The sequence below is a fragment of the Cavia porcellus genome, unplaced genomic scaffold (genome assembly GCF_034190915.1).
Source record: "Cavia porcellus strain 051 isolate PalLab524CR breed Dunkin Hartley unplaced genomic scaffold, mCavPor4.1 scaffold_38, whole genome shotgun sequence".
Classification (NCBI taxonomy): domain Eukaryota; kingdom Metazoa; phylum Chordata; class Mammalia; order Rodentia; family Caviidae; genus Cavia; species Cavia porcellus.
This window is the reverse complement of record NW_026947521.1, coordinates 6,873,640-6,894,181: the sequence shown is the minus strand read 5'-3', so window position 1 is coordinate 6,894,181 and position 20,542 is coordinate 6,873,640. Positions and strand designations below refer to the sequence as shown.

General features: G+C 49.9%; 1 protein-coding gene across 3 annotated transcripts; it reads right to left on the bottom strand.

The window, feature by feature from the left end:
* Positions 1-102: 102 nt before the first annotated feature.
* Chrnb4 (cholinergic receptor nicotinic beta 4 subunit) lies at positions 103-19,091 on the bottom strand. 3 transcript variants are annotated; one of them, XM_063243587.1, is made up of 6 exons: positions 18,955-19,091; positions 10,901-11,049; positions 6,597-6,641; positions 6,388-6,497; positions 4,467-5,436; positions 103-959 (listed from the first exon to the last, which is right to left on the bottom strand). In XM_063243587.1, the coding sequence occupies exons 2-6, from the start codon at positions 11,012-11,014 to the stop codon at positions 819-821; spliced, it is 1,380 nt and encodes a 459-aa protein (XP_063099657.1). In that variant the 5' UTR covers positions 11,015-11,049; positions 18,955-19,091; the 3' UTR covers positions 103-818. The 3 variants fall into 3 exon arrangements, with proteins under 3 accessions (XP_063099657.1, XP_003463615.1, XP_063099656.1); XM_003463567.5 differs by lacking the exon at positions 18,955-19,091 and adding an exon at positions 14,606-14,792; XM_063243586.1 differs by lacking the exons at positions 103-959; positions 18,955-19,091 and adding exons at positions 972-4,173; positions 14,606-14,801.
* Between the last annotated feature and the right edge of the window lie 1,451 nt (positions 19,092-20,542).

Sequence of the window (20,542 nt, the reverse complement as noted above, 5' to 3'; positions counted from 1 at the left end):
GTGGCCAGAGCTTTGAAGACCCAGAGGAGGCAGCCACTCCTTCCAGGGTCGGCTGGGGACAGAGGAGGGTGCGGAGCTTGAAGGAGGAGTAGGAGCCATCTGTTCTTGTAACATACATTTATTTTGCACCTGCTGCCTTCCAGGCCTTGTCATGGGCCCCTGCTCTCTGTAGCACACACTCCAGGGGTGAGATGTGGGTGGCAAGAGAACCACCAGATAAGGACTGCTGGTACTGAGGGGCTTGAGGCTGTGACACTGTCATGGGAGAGAGATGCTGCTTTGGGCTGGGGGATCCGGGAAGACCTCTAGGAGGAGGTGAGGTTGGAGCAGAGGACCACAGGAGCCAGCCCTGACCAATGCAGCTGTGGAAGAGAGACCATGGCCAGCACAGGCACGGGGAGGTTGGGGAACAGGAACGGCAGGTGCAAAGGGAAAAGCTGAAAGGGAGGCAGAGAGCCCAGTGAAGGGGTGGAGGAAGGCTGGGTGAAGGGAGAAGACTGGCATGTAGTAGGTGCTTCCAGTATGCACATAGTAGGGCTGCTGTATGTTCACATCGCCCCAGGTCTGGCATGGGAGGAATTCACCTGTCTGAAGCCTCCCTCCCACTAGGGCTCAATCTAAGGCATTTGGAGAGGACAGTGCAGGCCCCTGCCTGGGCCTCTTGAGGCCATGGCTGGTTTGATGGGGTCACTTGCCAATGGTGGCATAGCCATTTAGCTCATCAGCTGTGACCCAGGATCAGCAGCACTCTGACCACCTGGTAGCACATGTCATCAACCCCACCACTGAGGGGGTCCTGGACATGCTGGGCGGGGAGCCTATGGCCCCTCAGAAGGCGTGTGGGTCTGGAAGAAGGGAGGCAGGAAGAGCCCCACGGTGCCCAGGACGCACACAAACACAAACACCCACAGGAACAGCCGGTCCACCACCATGGCCACGTACTTCCAGTCCTCGATGACCTGCAGATAGAGAGAGGAACTGATTATCAGTGCTGCATTGGGATCCTGCCCTCCCTGACCTGGCCCTTGGCATTTGGGCGGGGGCCCTAGCAGCTATGTATGGGCTTGAACCGTGCACCAGTGAGGCAAATCCCATATCCTAGCCTGGCCTCAGTTGGCAACTCTGTGCCCCTCTGGACCCCACCCAAGAGCCACCAGGAGTTTAACCTACACAGGAAACCTAGGACTGGAAGGGCTCATGAACCCATAGTCCTTCTGATCCTGTGGGTCCCCAAAATCCAACGATACTCAGGTCCTTCACACAGACGGTGATACTATATGCACATAACCCATATACCCTCACGTGTACTCTGATTCTCTCTAAATACTTAGGACACCTGGTACACCATAGATGCTGACTAAATAGTTGCTATGCTGCATTGTTTAAGGAATAACAAGCAAAGGGCCTGCATACAATCAATACAGGCTATTTTTCTGAATATTTTGAACACACAATTGAATCCACGGATGTAGAACCAGAAGATAGAGGACTGCTTATACCACCAATTTGGGATTTCAAAAGCCCAATTTGTCTACAAATAAAGCAGGATGAGCCTGAGGAATGCAAGGCCCCTTCCTCCCATTTTTGGCACCAGCCCACTCTATGCAGAGGAAGATTTGGGGTCTCCCTATTTACTAGGCTGGGCACTGGGTGCTTGCATAACCACTTGGAGATGGTGCTCTTTGATTTGTGCAATTCTGTTCACAGCAGTGCCTGCTGTTTCCTATAATTAAGGCTCAGCATCCTCCAGCCTCATCATCTGGCTTTATCTGCCCCTCCCCCATCTCTCTGTTTCTCTCTCTCTTCCTCTCTCTCTGTTTTCCTCTCAGGTCCTTCTATGAGGTGTGGTCTTGGCTGAAATGCAGCTGGCTTGCAGAGGTGTCGCTATAGATGTGCCTGCATCCATCCTTAGCCTAGGGGGCGATGCCCAGAGAGGCCAAGTGCAGAGCCTGAGCTCACCAACCTCTGGCCTACAAGGCTCTCCAGCAGCTCTGGAGCTGGAAATGAGGGCAGCACGTGCAGGCTGACATCAGTAACCTGATTTTTCAAGGCCCCCTCCCTGGTGCGTGTCTACCCTACAGGACAGTCCTGTGTCAAACCACCCCTCAACACCCCACCAAACACGTCAGGCACCCATCCCTGAGAGGTGGCAGCACTTCAGAGTGCTTTCCTCAACCATGCCTGGCTTGCCCAGGTCTCTTCTTGACAGCTTTACTTCCAAATGGCTTGCCTGTGTGGTTTCCCCCTCTTTTTATACTTCTATTTACAGTAATCAGTTATTCACCAGGGAGGGGGAAGGTGTTAGAGATGAGGAATAGTGCCTGGCCCTGATGGGTGGGTCCTATGCCCCATGGGGGACGGACTTCTTTAAGGACATAGAAGATGTCTGTCAGCCAGTGTGCTCAGTTCAGGGCCAGCCTGAGAGAGACTAATGATGATGGGAATACCTGGTGTACAGCCTGGCTCTGCTGGGTACCAGTTGTGTGACCCCTTCAAGAAATATCTCCCAAACACACTGTAAATGCGGCTTCTAGGGGATTAGAAGTGAGGCAACGTCTACTTCTGGCAGAGCGCCTGGTGCTAATTTGGAGCTATATAGCTGCTTCTGGCTCTCAGGGTTGCATCCTGCCAGGCTCCTTCCTCAGAGGCTAAAATGAGTCAAGCTTGGGGCTGTAGAGACCTCTAGAAGAGAGTGCTCATGATGGGTGCCTGCTCCGCCAGGGTGTGGGGCCAGTGCTTTTCAGACTGGCTTGTGCACGTGTGTCGCCAGGGATCCAGTTAGAAACGCGTCTCCAAGACACTTCCCCTGAGGTGCTGGCACAGCCCAGTAGGCTGCCTTGAAGGTGTTTCTGTGGTTCTGAGTTAGCCAGCAGGGTACCAGTATGCCCTTTAATGTTTGGGGGCCAATGGATTAGGTAATGTTAAAGTCCCATCTGATTTTCAACTAAAGAAGAGCATGATCAAGCCAGGTGTGATGGTACACGCCTGTAATCCCAGCATTCTAGAAGGCTGAGGCAGGAGGAGCACAAATTAGAGCCCAGCCTGGGCCTGTCTCAAAATAAAAGAAATTAAAAACATCTGGGGATGTAGCTCAGTGAAAAGGCCCTGGGCTCAGTTCCCAGTACAAGGAGAAAAAGAAGAGCACAACCAAATCAACTTTTCAGAAGGTGAAATCCTATGTAGCTGCTTCTCAACCTAATAGTGCCCAGAGCTCCTATTATCTGGGGTACACCTAGAGGGCTCCTTTGGGTTCCGTCAGGGGTTTGGGGTGGGCCTGAGAGTTCAGGCTTCTAGAAAGCCACAGGCGGTGCAACGCTGCTGGCCCAATGTCTACACCCTCAGCAGTGGGAGCGTGGATGAAAACCTCATGCCCTAGATTCCTTCTGTTCACGGTTCTCTCCTTGCTCTGTGGGACGTGGAGTTTTCCCGGCCTGTGTTTTTCCAGCTGTGCTAACTAACAGATGACCAGAGCTTTCCCTTGAGAGTACAGCTGGTGATGGCACAGCAGAAAAGACAAGAATGAGGGAATGTCCTTTTTTCTGCATGCAGCTGGAAGGGGAGGGGAGGCCGCGCGTTGTGCTGTCAAAACCTGTCCAGAGGATCTGATCTGGTCTGTGTGGAAGTGAGGCAGTGCACATGACTGTAGCACTTGGTTCTGTCTGGGATGAAAACAAGGGTGAAGATTTCCAGCCACGACTACTGTGTCCTGTGTTCAGGTATAAAACCGACCTGGTTTTACTCTTACTTATCTATGGCTTTGCCCTGTGAGTGTGAATTTAAGCTCATTTTAGGATACTTTTTGTCAGCCACTTCACTGTTTCTTATCTGCTAGCAATAATATTTCACACGATGGTACTACACCCATGAAAGCTAGTGTGGCACCCACCACCTACATCCCGAGAGGCTGCAGAGCTCTCTTTCAGCCCATGACGGTCTCCTCAGGGACCACTTTCCTCTCCTCTTCTCTGCCCCGGGCTTTCTCTGGCACCCAGTCTGCCTGCTCTGGGCAAATGGCAAAGCTGAGGTGTGTGGGCATGCTAACGACCCTAGCTACAGTCAGCATATGGGAACAGGCACTGGTGGTAAGTACCCCAAGTCCCTCCAAGGGTCTTGATGCTGGTCCTCATGGGCTCTGAGGATCTCCACTGCCAGTGTGGGGCCTCCAGTGGTGTCCTGTGGACACAGTACAGGGCTTACTTCCCGTCCTCATGTCACACGTACACCCTATGGTCACCTCTCAAACTACCAGCCCTAAACCCAAGTCTGCTTCGGGAGAACCCAGAGCACAAAAAGACTACTTCCTCCTCCCTCCCCTTCCCTGAAGCTACAGGAAAATGCATTACAGCTGTGGGTCCTTTGCTGGCTGAGTGTGAGACTCAGTACCTATGAACTAACTGCAGGAAAGGGAGACGTACAGGCTGAGCCCCTTCCCCGAGCAGGGAGGTGAGGCTGGGCTTGCCACTTACACTCTGGTCCCGATCGTCGCTCTCCATGTGCTGGGCAATGAAGCTGACCCCCTCCAATGCCTCACGAACATCTTGCCCACACCTCCCAGAGGACATCGGCCAGAAATCCTTGGCAACATCCGTGGTGTGTGAGCCGGCTAGGGACTTGGGTGCAGCCGGACTACGATTCACAAAGTACATGGAGTTGCTGTAGAGGTTAGTGGAGCCAGCAACAGCCTCTGTCCTAGTTTGGTGTGGCTGGCCGGGTTGGGGAGCCTCGGCCAGGCTGCTGTCTAGGCCCAGGCGCCTCATGAAGAGGAAGGTGGGTAGCTTGTACAGGAAGCAGCGCTTGACCCAGGGCGCCATGGTGTGCGTGCTGGGCGAGCGGTGGTGCACATTGAGCACGCACACCGTGGTGACAATGGAGAAGGTGACCAGTACCATGGTGAACATGAGGTACTTGCCGATGAGGGGCACATCGAGTGAGGTGGGTGGCACAATCTTGGAGATGAGCAGCAGGAAGAAGGTGAGGGCCAGCAGCACGGAGATGCACAGCGTCATCTTCTCACCACAGTCGGATGGCAGGTAGAAGACCAGGATGGCCAGAGAGGTGATGAGCACACAGGGCACGATGAGGTTGATGGTGTAGAAGAGCGGCTTGCGCCGGATGATGAAGTCATAGGTGATGTCCACATAGCTGGGGTCCAGGGGGTCCACCACCCGCCGACCAGGGAGGGCCACAATGTCCCACTCGCCACTGGGCGTGAAGTCATCCATGATGGCCGTGGGCGACATCAGGACCATGTCGATCTCTGTGTGGTCGTAGGTCCAGGAGCGGAACTTGAGGGTGCAGTTCTGCTGGTCAAAGGGGAAGTGCCTGACCTCAATCTTGCAGGCACTCTTGTAGATGGCAGGGGGCAGCCACTCAATGCTGCCGTTGGAGCGGAGCACCACATTGGTGTAGACAGACACTTCATAGGTTCCATCGGCACTGGATAGGGATGGGGCGTAGGAGAGAGCATTATGAAACCCACTGATGAGGCTCCCCACCACATCCCCAGGAATTATTTCCTCTAACCACCCATCGACATCCACCCTCCCCTATGAAGCAGGCTGGCTTTGCTCGGTGTCTGGTGGTGGAGACGGCCTTACCACGTGACAATTTGAGACTTTATAGGGAACAGTTCCTTTAAGCCTTCCCATAGTCCAATGTTGTGCATCTTGTTATTGTCCTCATCTTACAGATGGAAAAACCAAGCTCAGAGAAGTTAAATTACTTCTTTCAAGATCAGAAAGTAATAAAGTAGTGCAGTTGAGATTTAAATTCAAGTCTGTCAGTCCTTCACTTACATACTTATGCTTGTCTGAGACACAGTCTTGCTGAGTTGCCCAGGCTGAACTTCTGGCTGCCGCAGGCTCCCTAGCCAGGACCACAGGCATTCATGCCCCAATGTCCAGCTTCATCTACGTACTTTTAATTGTTTCATGCTATTGTTGGTATAATTATAAACCAAGGAGAATCTCTCTAGCTCTTTCCACCTACCTATGTATTTTTTGAGATGAAACCTGGCTATACTGCCCAAGCTGATTTCAAGAAAATCTTTTGCCTCAGCCTCCTGAGTAGCTGGAACTGCAGATGCATGCAATTACACCTAGACTACCTCTTTGCACATAGAAAGGCAATGCTAGTCAACACTGACTAAGGCTCCGAAAGACCACAGAAGAAAGGCACAGCTGGATTAGGGTCCTCTCCTTGCTGGGCCTCCAGCTTCCAGTCTCAGCTGAGTCTGGCTCTCAGCTCTGCTCTTCTTCCAGTCTGATTCCTGGAAGCCAGAAGCACCAAAAAGGTACAGGGCTGGAAGAAGAGACCTCAGTGTCCTGCAAGGCGAGACCTGCAGCCATGGCTGCCATCCAGGACCCCGCCCCCGCTACAGTGACTCACTTGTTGTAGAGCACGATGTCTGGCAACCAGATGCGCTTGGCCGGGAGCCTCAGGATGTTCACACCCTCATAGCGGGAGCTGTTCCAGGCCAGGCGGTAGTCAGTCCAGCACTGAGCACACAGCAAGGCTGTTGTCACTCATAGGTCTGTCACCACCGCAGACTGGCCCAGAAGTCACCACCTGGGCCAGGAACCCTGAAGGGCACTTACCTGCTTCAGCCAGACATTGGTGGTCATGATCTGCTCTCGCTCATTCTGAGGAAGGAGAGGAGGTGATGAAGAGCGATACAGATGAACCAAACTCTATCCCAAAAAAGGCTCTCAGCTAGTGTGACTGGGTGTCACCCCAAGATCTCTTAGGTGGCTCAAAGGCATTTCACAGTCAGGATGCAGAGGCAAATCTCCCAGTCTTCCCCAAGCCCGGCCCTGTTGGCATCACACAAGGCACCGTCATCCTGTGCAGCGAGCTGAAAGCCTAGGAGTGGCCTCTGATCCAGTGAGAACATTGACTGACCCTACTCGCTCCTCAACTCTGTTGGCTTCTCTCCATCTTCACTGCCATCAACATCTGTCACCTGGACCACTCTGCCACATTGTAACTGGTCCTGGGTCTGCCCAGGTCACTTCAGTCATTACATGTCTTTACATGGCCACTAGGGTGGTCTCTGGAATCTCAATGCGGACCATGGGGCTCTACTCCAAAGCCCCTGCCTCCCCAGCATATGTGAAGTCCAACCTAGGGTCTAAGGCCCTGCTCACCTGCCCCCGTACTGCAGGAGCTCCATGAGCTTGCACTTCACCCTGCTTCCATGCACTCTCCCACAGTGGCTACAGTGACCCCTGCTCCATTCCTGGAAACCCACACACACAACCTCCTCATTGTCTTCAGATGTCAAAATCATTCCCTTATTGGAGAAACTTCCTTCTCTTCCTACATAAAATAGCCCCCCTCCGCCCTCTTATCACACCCGGTCTGTCTTTATAGTGATTGCTGCCACTAGCCAACATCTGTCTTTTTATGTATTAACATCACCTTCCATGAGAATCCAAAGACTGCAAGCAAGGATGACATCATGAAGAGTGCCTAGAACGTGTCAGATACTTCATGGCCGTGTTCAGGATGCATACAGGCCTGAGGCTCGGGATCCAGGCCACACACATCTGCCTGTCACCTGGACCACACCAGACCTCTGCACTGGCCTATTTCCACTTCGTACACCATCACTGCACGCACACACACACACACACACACACACACACACACCACGTACATATTACACACACATGCATGCACGTACACACATGTACACATGCAATGCACACTGATTACACACAGGCATACACAGCACACATGTGCACACATACACATGCATGCACACTCACACACATGGGCACACCACCCACATGCATATAGGCACACATAAACAACTGCATGGGCACACATCTCTTTATTCTTCCAGCCAGGAGGACTTTCCCAACACTCTGCCATTCCCTTCTCCATCTCATTCCTTCTGGGTTACCTTCACACACAGGATCTCGATATGATTCCTCTACAGATCCAAGCCAATTGTAACATCCTGTCACTCTATGCTAGCCTTATCTCCCCTTCCTGTGCATACATCCTGCGCCCTTTCTCCTGCCTCCTCTCATCAAGGTCATGTGCAACGTCCCAACTTCAGCCTGGTGGATACTTCTTTCAGGAACCTGTCCTGATCCCTCAGCTAGATAAGGGCTACAGGAGGACAAATGCTAGCTGCCAAGAACTTCTCGAGAAGTCTGTATCCTTCTAGTGTAATATTTGGGACAGACAATGGTGGTTCTACTGAGAAACCCAAAGGTGTCTGGGTTCCTTCCAGCTTCCACCTCTCTCATGCTTAGGGCAAGGCCCTCATCTGTGTTGCTCAGGGTAGCTACTGGGGATCCAATCATAACATCCACATCTCAGGCCACTGGAGCAGGGTCATCAACTCTGTGTGTGTGTGTGTGCACGTGTATGCGCGTGCATGCCCACACACACACGTGCACATATAGGGATGTGTGCCAGTGTTCTCATTTTGATTATTTAGGCCATTTACATTGAATGCAGCTACTGACCTACTGGCAGTCCCTGATTTAGAATGGTTCAACTTGTGACTTTTCTCACTTTACAATGGATTTATCCAAGTGGAAAACACATCTTTGACTTATAGTATTTCTGATACGCAGTGCGTCTATGTAGACAACAATCCTAACTCAGGCCAAGAAGAATTTGTATTTGGGTTTAAACCTACCACCTGTTTGTTTTCTGTGTACTGTATTCTATTTTCTCTACTTGTTTTATTGTTTGTTATTCCATTTCTTCTCATGTCTGCATGTCTCTTCCTTCTGTAGCCGCCCTAGACTGCTGTGTACACATTGGGCTTTTTAGAACCCAATATAAATCAGTAGTTTCACCACTTCCAGAACAAGCAAAGACTGCAGAATGGTCCACCCCCTGACTTTTGGGGCTATGATTGTCATGAGTTGAATCCTACATGTAATGCAATTAAAATCTTGAAAGACATTTTTACTATTTTACAATGTTGATATCAGCACAATCCACCTGTCCATTTATCCTCTTTATAATCTGGGATCATTTTCCGAATGGCAAAAGAACAACCTTTAATATTGGATCTTCTGATGTTACCTATATTTTTGTTTATTTGAAAACATCTATACTTCACCTTCATTTTTGAAAGCGACCTTCAAAATCCTTGTCTAATTCTAGATTTGCAGGTTTTTTTTTCTTGTACCAGATTAAAAGCATCACTCAATTTTGCAATTTGAGCCATGCAGGTCTTGGGTGCACCCTTTGAGGGGTCTAAAATATGCATTACCATTGTAACTTGGCTCCTTTCAGGCATGGAGCCTTCAGTCCCCAAAGGTTGCCTGTGTCTGGACACTGCCCCTCACACTGCCACTTCTCTGACTGCCCAAGGGCCTGAGGGACCCTGCTCCCATCCCAAGGCTCACTTTGGAAGGTCCATGTATCTCAGCCAGTGTCAACTCTTTGCTTGTTCCCTAGAAACTCCCATCACTAGGGTGCTGTACCTCTAATGCTCTCTTTAAAAAAACAAATAAAACGTGGAAAATGGAAAGAAGCCCCATGCTTAAGATGGACACTTGCTTTACAGACAGGCTTTAGGGAATGTGACCACTTTTAGCGGCACCCGCAGGGGCAGGGCCAAGGCCATCTCTCTTCTCCTCTGGCAGCCTCTATAGGGCCCACAGAGCAGCTGTGGCCAAGCTGCCTGCTGTTCTCTCTCCCCTGGGCAGGAGCTGGGCTGCAGCACCCAGCACTCATCCCTAAATGCCCATATGGGGCAGCCACACTCAGACATCACCTGGCACGGACCAGTCTGGAGTTCTGTGACCACAAATCTGCACACAGGAAGGAGGCAGAGGGACAAAGCACAGGGCTGTCCAGCCCACACTCCACAGTCCTAGGCTAGGCGCCCTCGCCCGGGAGGAAGCCAGTTCTTACTCCTTCTAGAGCACTGTAACTTTGAGAGCCAGGTTTGTGCAAGACTAATGGTGCTGCTAAAGAAGCTGTGCCCGCCCCACATGACCCCCGAGGAGCTGCTTCAGGGGTAGGATGGTGAGGACAGGCACATGGCAAGATCTGCAACTTCCACCTAGAGTTCTGCCACCCTTGAAAGCGTGGCCTGCTCTCTTGTTATAACAGACGTATTCTTATTGTGTTAGCTGGATGATCTGTTAATGCCAAAAGCATTTGTTATTCTTATTTTTTTTGCCAAAGTTTTTAATTGATGTTGAGATCACAGATTTGCAGGCAGCTGTAAACCATGGAGTGAGGGTGCACAAAAGGTCAGGTCATCCCCAGGCAAGGAGAACTGTATGGGCGCAGACGCAGGGAGTATTTCTGGATGAAAGACTCATAACTCAGAGGCAAAGTCAGGGCCCTTAAAGTTGAAGCAAGTCCATTAATTTACAGATATGGAGAAAGACCAGATATCAATGCCACAGAGAACAGAAGTCTAGTGGCTAGGACCAGGCAAGGATATGGAGGGAGGATGGGTAACAGGGGCGGGGGTGCAGTTGGCAGAGGAAATATGTCTTGGTGGGATGAGTGTGGTTGAAAACAATTAGCTGAATATTTCAAAATAGCCGATAGGACTTTCAATGTTCCCAGCACAGAGTAATGCCATGTTTTAGATTCTATGGGCCAGCTAACTTCCTGTGGCCATGACACACTGTATCAAGTATGCACAGGATACATTGCATGCATGTGCTGAATGTACACTGCACCCCTATACATACGAATATCATGTGTCAATTGTGTGTGTACACACACACAATTTTTTAAAAAATATAAAATATGAGCAAGCTGGGAAATCTGGGCAAAGCTAGAAGTAAAGCTCTGGTTGCCTGATCCCTACCCTGCATACAGATGTGGAGAGCTGAAGGGTGGGGGGAATGACCCGTTGGCCTTCTCCAGAGCCCTGGCCCAGCCTCTCCACACCCTCCACACCTACCACGCTGATGAGCTGGGCCAGGGTCAGTTGCAGCTTGATGGAGACCAGTTGTGAAGAGCTAGTGGCGGGGCGGATGAGGTTGTTATAGCGGGTTTTGTTCAGCAGGTCATCCATCAGCTTCTCTTCGGCGTTGGCCAGGCGACTGTTACCTGCAAATCACACAGGTAGGCTCAGGGGCCCCTCATCAGCTATGGTGGTGAAGGGGACAGCTGTGAGAATCAGGGTCATGGACACATTTGGGGTGGCCAAGGCAGCTGGAATGCAACAGGCCAGCCTCTCCTTGGGGTTTAAGACTGGACACAGCTACAGTAGAGCTCAGGGTCTCTCCTGCCTTATCCTTCTCCTCCTGCTGCTGCTCCTCAATGCCCAGACACCCAGTCAAAGATTTGTTCATCGCTGTGTTGTCCATTCCACCCACCAAGTTCAAGTGCCTCAGTCTGTCCGCTCATCACCACTCCCACAGCCAGCCCCTAGCTCACCTCCTTGCCCCTCCTTGCTGGCCTCCCCACTTCCCCACCCTCGCCTCTGTCATCCACGCATCCCACAGTGCCAGGGTGGTCCTCCTCCCACGAACTAGGTCAGGATGCTTTCCTATCTGCAACTGTGCAGAGGTAAAGGCAGAATTAAAACCCAAATGTTTGGTTTGCATTCAAGGCCTTCTGTTCCTAGCACTGATTTCCATCAATCTGATTTCCTCTCCTCCCTCCCCCTTACCCCCCAGGTGGCCTTTGCTGTCTCATTTTCTGGCCTCCAGGCGTGCTGTTTCTCTTGCTTGTACCAGCCCAGGCTACTGATGTCAGATGTTTGAGTGTCTTTCTTGTGCAGGCGCCATGCCATGTGCCAGAAACCATTCTTTCTCTCAGAGAGCATACAAGCTTCCTTTGGAACCCCACATGGGATGATCCCCTGGCTACTACAGGTCTGGAACTTAGAGGCCTAGAGTCAGAGTCAGGACTTGCAAGGAGCCTAAGCCCCAGCCCCAGCCCCAGCACTGCTCCTAACAGTGTAGATCTCCTGCCCACCTCTCACTTTCCTCAGGTGTCGGGAGGTAAAGATGAGGTTCAAGACCTTGAGTTTATGTGCACTGTCGGAGTAGTGTGGGCTGAGTGGGAAGAGGGACCTCGGAGGACATCAAGGACACAAGAGCAGGACAGGAAAAGATGAGAGTAGGCAAAGAAAACAGTACAGGGACAGGAGAGCAGTTGGGAGGAGGCTGAAGGGGGTGGGGATGCTGTGCAGGGGCTGCCTGGATCACTGCCCCGGCATTGGGTTCCATCCTCCCTCAGAAATGTTTGTTCATTTTCCACCCAGGACCCAGGGCAACCCAGGATACATGACTGTGGTGGCTCCTGGGTGCGTGCTCGGCTGGACACATAGCCATGGGAGCAGCCGCCATCCTGCACTTTCCAACTCGCTGCCCATCTGGAGCAGATGCAATATTTAGAGCCTGGTAAAGACGCTCTCCATGCACCTGCTGCCCAGTGTCCTCCCCCACCTGCCCAGGCTCTCCATAGGGTTCCTGCAGTTGCCTGGCCCAGATTCTGAACACAAAAAACTGGGATCACCTCTTGCATGGCTGCTTGGACACCTGGGTTGCACCTGGTCTCCCCACAGCCCTGCATAGACATCTCTATTTGGGCTGATCCCTGGTCCCCTAGAGAAGGCTAAGCCTGCCCACATGTACCCACTTTGTCCAGGGTGGTTCTGGAGTCAGGGGGAGGCTGAATCCCAAGGGAATGCTGGGTCCACTGGGTTCTCCACAATCCAGGGTGCCTTGCAGGCTGTGGGGGTTTGTGACTAGCTCCAGACATCCTGATGTGTTCCTCTTGCTCCCCTTTGTTCCCCTCCTCTTAGATATCAAGCTGTTCCAAGGGATCCTCACCATCTGGAGGACTCCCCAGAGTTGGAGGTCATCTCTTCAACCTTTTATAACTCAGCTGGAGAAACTGAGACTTAAGAAAGAAGGGGATATTTTAGGACTCCCAGTAAGTCAGCTGGCCAGGTCCAGGAACCTCTTTCAGGCAGAGGCCCTCCCTGTCCCTTGGAAGTGGTAGGTGGGTCCCCAGAGGTAGGACTGTCCAGCAGGGCTGCTGCCCGAAGTGGAAGAGGGGCCCCAGAATGGCACGTGTTCCAGCTTCCCAACTGGCAGTCTAACTCCGTGAGGCTTGCCAGGCTCCAAAGACCAAGGACAGGTCTTTTTCACCTCCACTGACCCTGTGGGATGGCCCAGAACAGTAAAGACTCCTAATTGAGAATCTCATCTCATCCGGGAGATCTGAGCTCAGGCTTGAGAAGTTAGGCAGAGAAACTGCCACCAGGGGTCAGCCATGACCCAGTGATTTGGATGAGGAGAGGGGCCTACTCTGGTCCTCAGCTTTTCGTGGATCGAGGTTCTATGGAGAAAGTTAACAATCTTGAGAGGCAACCACAAGGGAATCCTAAACCATGTGCTCCTGATCTGAAGAAGCATGTCCGACCCAAACATGCAATGACACATCTATAGTTGTGGAACAGGACTGCAGAAAGTAACCATCAACGGAATCCCACCGGCCAGTGGACACCTGATTGCAGGGTGCTGTGTTTGAGGGCACAGGGAATTGACATTTATGAAAAAGGTAGCAGTGAGTGTTAAAAAAGTGGAGATCTTATCTTTTACAAGGAGATCCCTGTCACATCAATGCTTCTCTGTTCTAGGGATGAACTATCTGGAGGTGTAAAAGCAGACACCAGACTCCATTTCCACAGACTCAGGCCTGGAGCCTAGAGTGGGGCCTGGGAACCTGCATGGGTGGTGTGGGCTGCAGCCCCACCAGTCACACTTAACACACTGCCACTTGTCCCCACAAGGGTTGCAGCTAACAGGCAGAGTGTATATTTCCACAGAACAGAGGGAAAACTGAGGCTCAGGGAAGGGAAGGACAGGGTACAGGGCCTCCAGCAAGTGGTGGCAGAGCCATTCCTGCTCGAGGCTACGTCCCTCTAGGAATTTCACAATTCCCAGCACCTCCTGTGCCAGGGCCAGAAGCAGCTGGGTCCCTAAACTGATGGGCCCAGGCAACAAGCATGGGCCAGTGAACAGGAGCTGGTGGGACCACTGCGACCCCAGCAAGTCCTCACTAGTGTGAAGGCCGACTGCCAGGTCCAGTCCTGGACATGGCTGTCCAGGATTGAGGACCTGAGGTAGGGTGACATAAAATGTGTTTCTTGGGAGATCCAACCCTAAAATGCAGGAGCCTCCTGCGCTGGCGGGCTAAGGTAGCCCCTCCTCCTGCGGAGTCTCGCCAGCGCTGACCAGGGTACTGGTGGACACCTGACACAGAGTAGCTTGGCCCAGGACAGGGACCAGCTGGGTGTGCTCACTCTCCAAGGAAGTCACCTCATGAGTCCCAAAGACGTCTCCCAGTACCCGCCCCCCACGACATGTCCCTCCAAATTTCACAGATCTCCGGGTCCATCTCCCCAACCTCACAGAGCCTCGGGCCCATCCCCCAAACCTTGCAGACACCCGGGCGGGTCCCCCAACCAGATCCCTGGTCTGTCGCCCCAACCTTGCAGCGCCCCCATCCTGTCCCCTCAAACATCGCAGATAGCGGGCTCGTTCCCTCATCCTCAATCTCATTCGGCCGGGACCCTGTCCAAAGTCACCACAGCTCCCTGTCAGCCCTGCTCAGCCGCCGCGACCCCCTCCTCCCCGGAAGGACTCACCGCGCCCGCACAGGGCAAGCAAGGAGAGGAGGACCAGCGGGGGCGCGTGCCGCATGGCGCAGAGGGGAGTCGCTGGCACGGGGCAGCAGAGGGCAGGCGAGGAGCACTAGTCCTGGACTGAGAAGTAGGACGCGCGCGATGGTGGGCGCTAGGACCGCGCGGAAAGCCCCGCACGCCTACCCGGCTGTAGCGGCGAGCCCCGCCCACTGGGGGAAGGGCCACATCAGGAAGGCGGGGCCGACGAAGAGGGGCGGGGCCGAAAGAGGAGTGGGGTACCCCCGGGTGTCCTATGCTTCCGGATCACCTGTCCAAGAGTCCTGACCAATGGCATTCTGGCTACTTCGAGACGCTTAGGCGCCTACCAAAAGTTTGGTGTTGGGAGGGTGACATGGCTCAGGGTCCCTTGGCCCTCTGGCGGCCAGGAAGGGAGGATGCGGAGGTACAGGGAGAGAATGGAGGGCCAACTTTCCGGGTGGCTCTGCTGAACTCTGGAACCAGTCGCGTTGCCTTGAGTTTGGGAACACCACAGTGCAAGTGTCCGCGCCCCACCTCTGCACCCGCCCCGACTAGTCCCCAAGTCTGAGTCCTAAGGGTCTCTGGCGGCTGCCTAGAGCCCCAGGGCTTTTCACCCTCCACCCCGCCTCCTTCTGTGCCAGGCCTTCAGAGGCCACAGACAACCCAGGGACAGGTGGGAAGGGCAGGATCTAGGGCGTGATACCTCTCTCCAGGATGCAAGTCTTGCTTTCATATTGTTTCCCCAGGGTCTTCGCTCTATAACCTGACATGCTGGCATATGATCTTAAAAAATAAAATAAAAAGGCCAGAAATTTAGCTCAGTGGTACAAGCGCCTGCCTGGGAAGTGCAAGGTCGTGAGTTCGATTCCCGGTATCTGTCCCCAAAAATAAATAAAAATCCTAGCTGTCGAAATGGTGCTGGCTTTCCTGTGGGGATGGTTTTGAGAATTTAGGTTTGCATCTCCTCTCTTCTTTAAACTTCAGCAATAATAGGTGAAGTTTATAAAGTCATTTAAAAAGCCATAACCAGGCCCCAAATAAGATCACATTTCATGAATCCGAAATGAAAACCACTAGAGAACTGGGGTCCAAAGCTGGAAATCAAAGACGGTGGCCAATCTGTGGGATGTTAGGTACTGAAAGACTTGGCTTGAGTGTACCCTGAAACGGCACTGCGTGAGGGGAACCTGCCCCTGGTGGGTCTTCCCTAACATACAGCAGTCTGAGGCTGCTGTGGAAGCTGCCAGGTGGAAGGCGGAGGCTCGAGGGAGACAGAATACAACACCATCAGCATAAGCACCCTGGAGCCAGTGAGATGTTCTTGCAGATAGTCCTGTAAGGGGTGTCCTCAGAGATTGTGGGGACAAGTCACAGGACAAATACTGCCTTAAAGGGCCTCTGCCAACTAACCTAGGACAGTTAGATATTGAGATAGACAGGAACAGTGATGAATTGTAACTCGTTACATGAAATAGGAATCTATTCTGAAGTGAAGTTGGAAGTCTGATGAGAAGTGGGCTGTTTATAGAATTTTAAGGGGTCTGTACACAATACTTACTCATTACAAAGAAAGAAGACTTAACCGTACGGAGACTCTGGCAGGCACCATTGTGTAGGTGGAATAAAGGCTCCAAAGTTGTCATGTCCTAGTCGTGGCATTGGTATATGGGAGCTTCTCCAGCAGAAGGGACTGCAGATGGGATTTTGTGGCTGGGAAGCGTTCCTGGGTTATAGGGAGGAGGAGTCTTTCTAAGAAGTGTATATGGGGGTTGTGGTAAGAGTGGGACAGTGAAATATAAAGAGGGAAGGAGGCGTCAGTGTGCTGTGACTCTGAGCCGGGATGCCAAGGCAGCCTCTGGGACTTGATGTGGTTTATACCCGGATGTCCCTCAGAGCCTGTTGCACTGTAGGTGAGGCTTTTGGAAGGTGACTTGATCATAAGGGTGCTACAGCTGACTTCTTGCTAGAGCCTGGGTCTGGCAGAAGAGTCTGTCTCCTTCCCCCAGCTCCTCCTATTTTTCCCTGCTTCCTGTCTGCCATGACATACGCAGCTCTCCTCCGCCAGGCCCCTCTGGCATGCTGTTTGTTCTTTGGAGTCAGCGAAGCTCAGACTAAAATGTGAGCTAAAATATACTTCTCCTTTCAACTGTGGGTGTCAGGCTCAGTGGCTGAGCAATGAGAAAAGCAACGAGGCCCGAGCTAGAAGAGCAAGGAATGAATTCTCACCCTGAAATGCTCCCAACAGGAGCTAGCCCTGCTAAAAGTTCTGACTTTTAGTTTTTATAAAACTGATTTTATTTATTTTTTATTTTTCAAACCCATTTGATTTCAAAGAGAAAAAAAGAAAGAGAAAAATAAAACAAAATCTCAAAACACATCAATCAGGGAGCAACAATGGTACATACATTATGCATTTCAAAAGATTGATTTTAGATTTGTGACCTCAGACTGATTTTTTAAAAACAAGTTATTTTGAGCCACAACATTTATAACAATGTTACAGAAATAACAGGTAATGAGTATGTCACCTTAATCAAGTAAGGAAAGTAACATCAGCAAAAATGAGTACAATAGAAATTGGGGGCCACCTGATAGAATGGGGTAGGAGAGATGTAGAATCCCGCTCCTGTGATATTCCTGCCAAGGACCTATGACTTCAGTCCAGTCATGAGGGTATATCAGTCAAACCAAATAAAGAGATTTGCTACAAAATAACTGGTTGTTTTTTTAAGTGTCAAGGTTATGAAAGCTACAGAAAAACTCAAACTTTTCCAGATTGAAGGGGGCCAAAGAAATATCACAGTAAAATGTGCCATGTGATCCTGAAGGGATCTTTTTGCTACCTAAGACATTATGGGAACAACTGGCAAACTTAATGGGGCCAGAGGGCTTGAGGTATCAGAGTCAGCTCCGAGGCTGAAGTGTCTATTTTGACTCTCTAGGAGAATACCTTTGTCTGTAATGTACAGTAACATATTCAGAGGTAATGGGGACACATGATGTTGTGAATGTACTTCCAAATGACACATAGAGAACTTTTTTTATGATACTAGAAATTTTTCTGTAAAACTGAAATTAAAAAAGTAAGGCCAGGTGTGATGGTGTTTGCCTGTAATCCCAGCACTAGGGAGGCTGAGACAGGAGGATTGCTGCAAGTTCAAGGCCAACTTGCATGACCAAGTGTGTTCAAAAGTCAGTCTGAACTGTTTAGTGAAACTCTGTCTCAAAAAGACAAAAAAAGAATCTACACATTGAGATTTGAAAATATAGAAACAAAGTCTAAGAAAGATCAGTGAATTCATTGCAGATGAAATGTTTCTGCAGAAGGTTGACGATTTTTTTTAATTAAAAAAGGAGGTACTGGTTACTTACTGAGAAAAGCATAACTTTGGTGTTTAGCTGGAACATAGATATGCAACAAAAGCTTATCATAGACCAATCTGCCTTCTGAGTCTTTAACATTAGGAGGCAGTGTGAAGTAGTGGTTACCCTGTGACTTTGAGGCCAGGAATCTGGACCGGATTCTGAAGTCTGTATTGATCTTCTCTGTGGTCTTGAGAGAGTGCCTTGACTTTTCTGTGCCTTGATTTCTTCATTTTTAAAAGGGGAAATAACCTTCACAATAAGTCTCTGGGGATGAAGTGAAATACTTAATGGAAAGCACTTTAATAGGGCCTTGATCTAAGAAACATTAGCTATTATATTATTACAAAGATAGATTCTGAAATTCTAAATGGAATAATGCTAAGTTGAATACAATAGTGTACACTCTTAGCAATGCTTAATTGCAAAGTAAATTTCATCTCAAGAATGTACAGGTGAGTCAGTGTTATAATTCATTCATGCAATATGCCTCAACACTTAAATATCAGCTCAGTGAAAACCACTGCTAGTCTAGCTTCCTTAACCTAGTAGACCTGGCAAGGGTATCCCTAGGCAAGGTCATCTATCACTGTTCTTATTGCATGCAGGGACCCAGGCAATGTGCAAATTAAACCAAAAGAATTGTCATTTTTTTAGATCACAAGCTGCTTAACATCAGAAATGTACATCACTCAGTCTATACTAGATAGAAAAATAAAAGTTAAGAATTACAAAGGAAAAGTGTCCATATTTGCAACATGACTGTAGCAAATCTAAGGGGGTAAATAATCCAACAAATATTAGGACTGGTAAGGGAGGTAGTAAGGTTAATTAATTAAAGATCAACTTTTAAAATAAGGATTGCTATTCTTATTCATCAGTAATAGGAAATTAGAAAATGCAACGGACAAAAAAGGATTCTGTTCACAAATGTGACAAAGATCTGAGGAAATATTTAGCAAAAGACATACCAGACTTTTCCAGAATGACATTGCTATGGTGGAACTGTGTCCCTCAATTTCATGCATGGAACTCAGAGGCCATTGTGATAATTCTCAGGGGCGAGGCCGCTGACATTGGCACCCCATACACGCACACAGAGTGGGAATGAGTCTGTTCTCTCCGTTTTTCCCACCCTGTGAAGATGTGGCCTTTGTCCCCTCTAGCAAAGCAGGATGGAGATGCTGGTCCCTCCCACACCCAGCCCTGCTGCTGGCTCAGTCTGGGAACTCCCATTTCGAGAACTTTGAGAAAATACACTTCTGTTTATACATTTCTCAGTCTCAGGTATTTGTTAGAGTAGCACAGATGAACTAAGACAAATATAAAACTTACTCAGTAATTTAAAAGGATGAACTAAGTTGAAATATATGCTGTACATATTATAAATAGGAGGGCAAAATGAAGCAAACCTCTCTCACCAAAACAGTCTATGAATTCAGTTTGATTCCCACACAAATCCCCATTCTTACAATGGAATGTGACAAGCTGACTCTAAAATCCATGAAAAGGGGCCAGGGATTTAGCTCAGTGGCATAAGCGCCTGCCTGTCAAGTGTGAGGTCGTGAGTTCGATCCCTGGTACCACAAAAAATAAAATAAAATAAAATAAAATCCATGTAAAGATCAAGGGATTAAGAATAAAATAGGGCTAGAAGTGTAACTCAGTGATCGAACATGTGCTTAGCATGCAAGAAGTCTTAGTCTTGATCCCCACCAAAGAAAAAATTAAAAATGAGAGAAAAGAAGGAAGGAAGGAAGGAAGAAAGAAAGAGAAAAGGGAGGATGTACTTGTACCTAAATCCTTGTCTCAGAATCTGCTTCTAGGGAAACCCAAAATAAATACATTTTTAAAGAACAAGAATGACATAGGAGTGAACTTAGCAAAACTTAGGAATGGAACTTACAAGTAGTTTTAGATATAGTGCTCCAGAAATTCAGACAGTGAAATGATATCATGGGGACAAACAAATAGATGACTGGAAGAAAACAAGAAACCAGAAAGAGACCCATGATGTGGGAATCTGAGACCAAAGTTGCCATATAGATCACTGGGGGAGGGTAGGAAAATTTATAAATGGTGTGGGGACAACTGATGATCCATATGGAAGGCAAACAAATAGATGCCTCGATCAAACCACACCAAGAATGAAATCCAGGGTGATGAAAGATCTAGTTGTGACAATAGAAGCTTTTCAAACTTTCAGAAGAAAATCTGGGAGGATATCATTATGAACATGGTGGTGTCTTAGTCTGGGCTGCTCTAACTGGGAGACTTAAACAGCAGATATTTATTTCTCATAGCCCTGGAGCTTCCAAGTTTGAGGTTAGCTTTAGCCTGGTTGACTCTTGGGGCAGGGCCTCCTCCTGTTTGAATCCTTACTTCCTGGGGAGAAGAGAGAGGGGTGGAAACTCTCCTGCGTGCCTTCTATCAGACCCTCATCCTATCCTGAGGGTCTCTTCACCTAACCCCTCCGCAGGCCTCGTGAGCTTCCTCACACCAGTGTGCTGCAGGTGAGGATTCAGCCTATGGATTTTGCAGGCACATACACATTTAGTC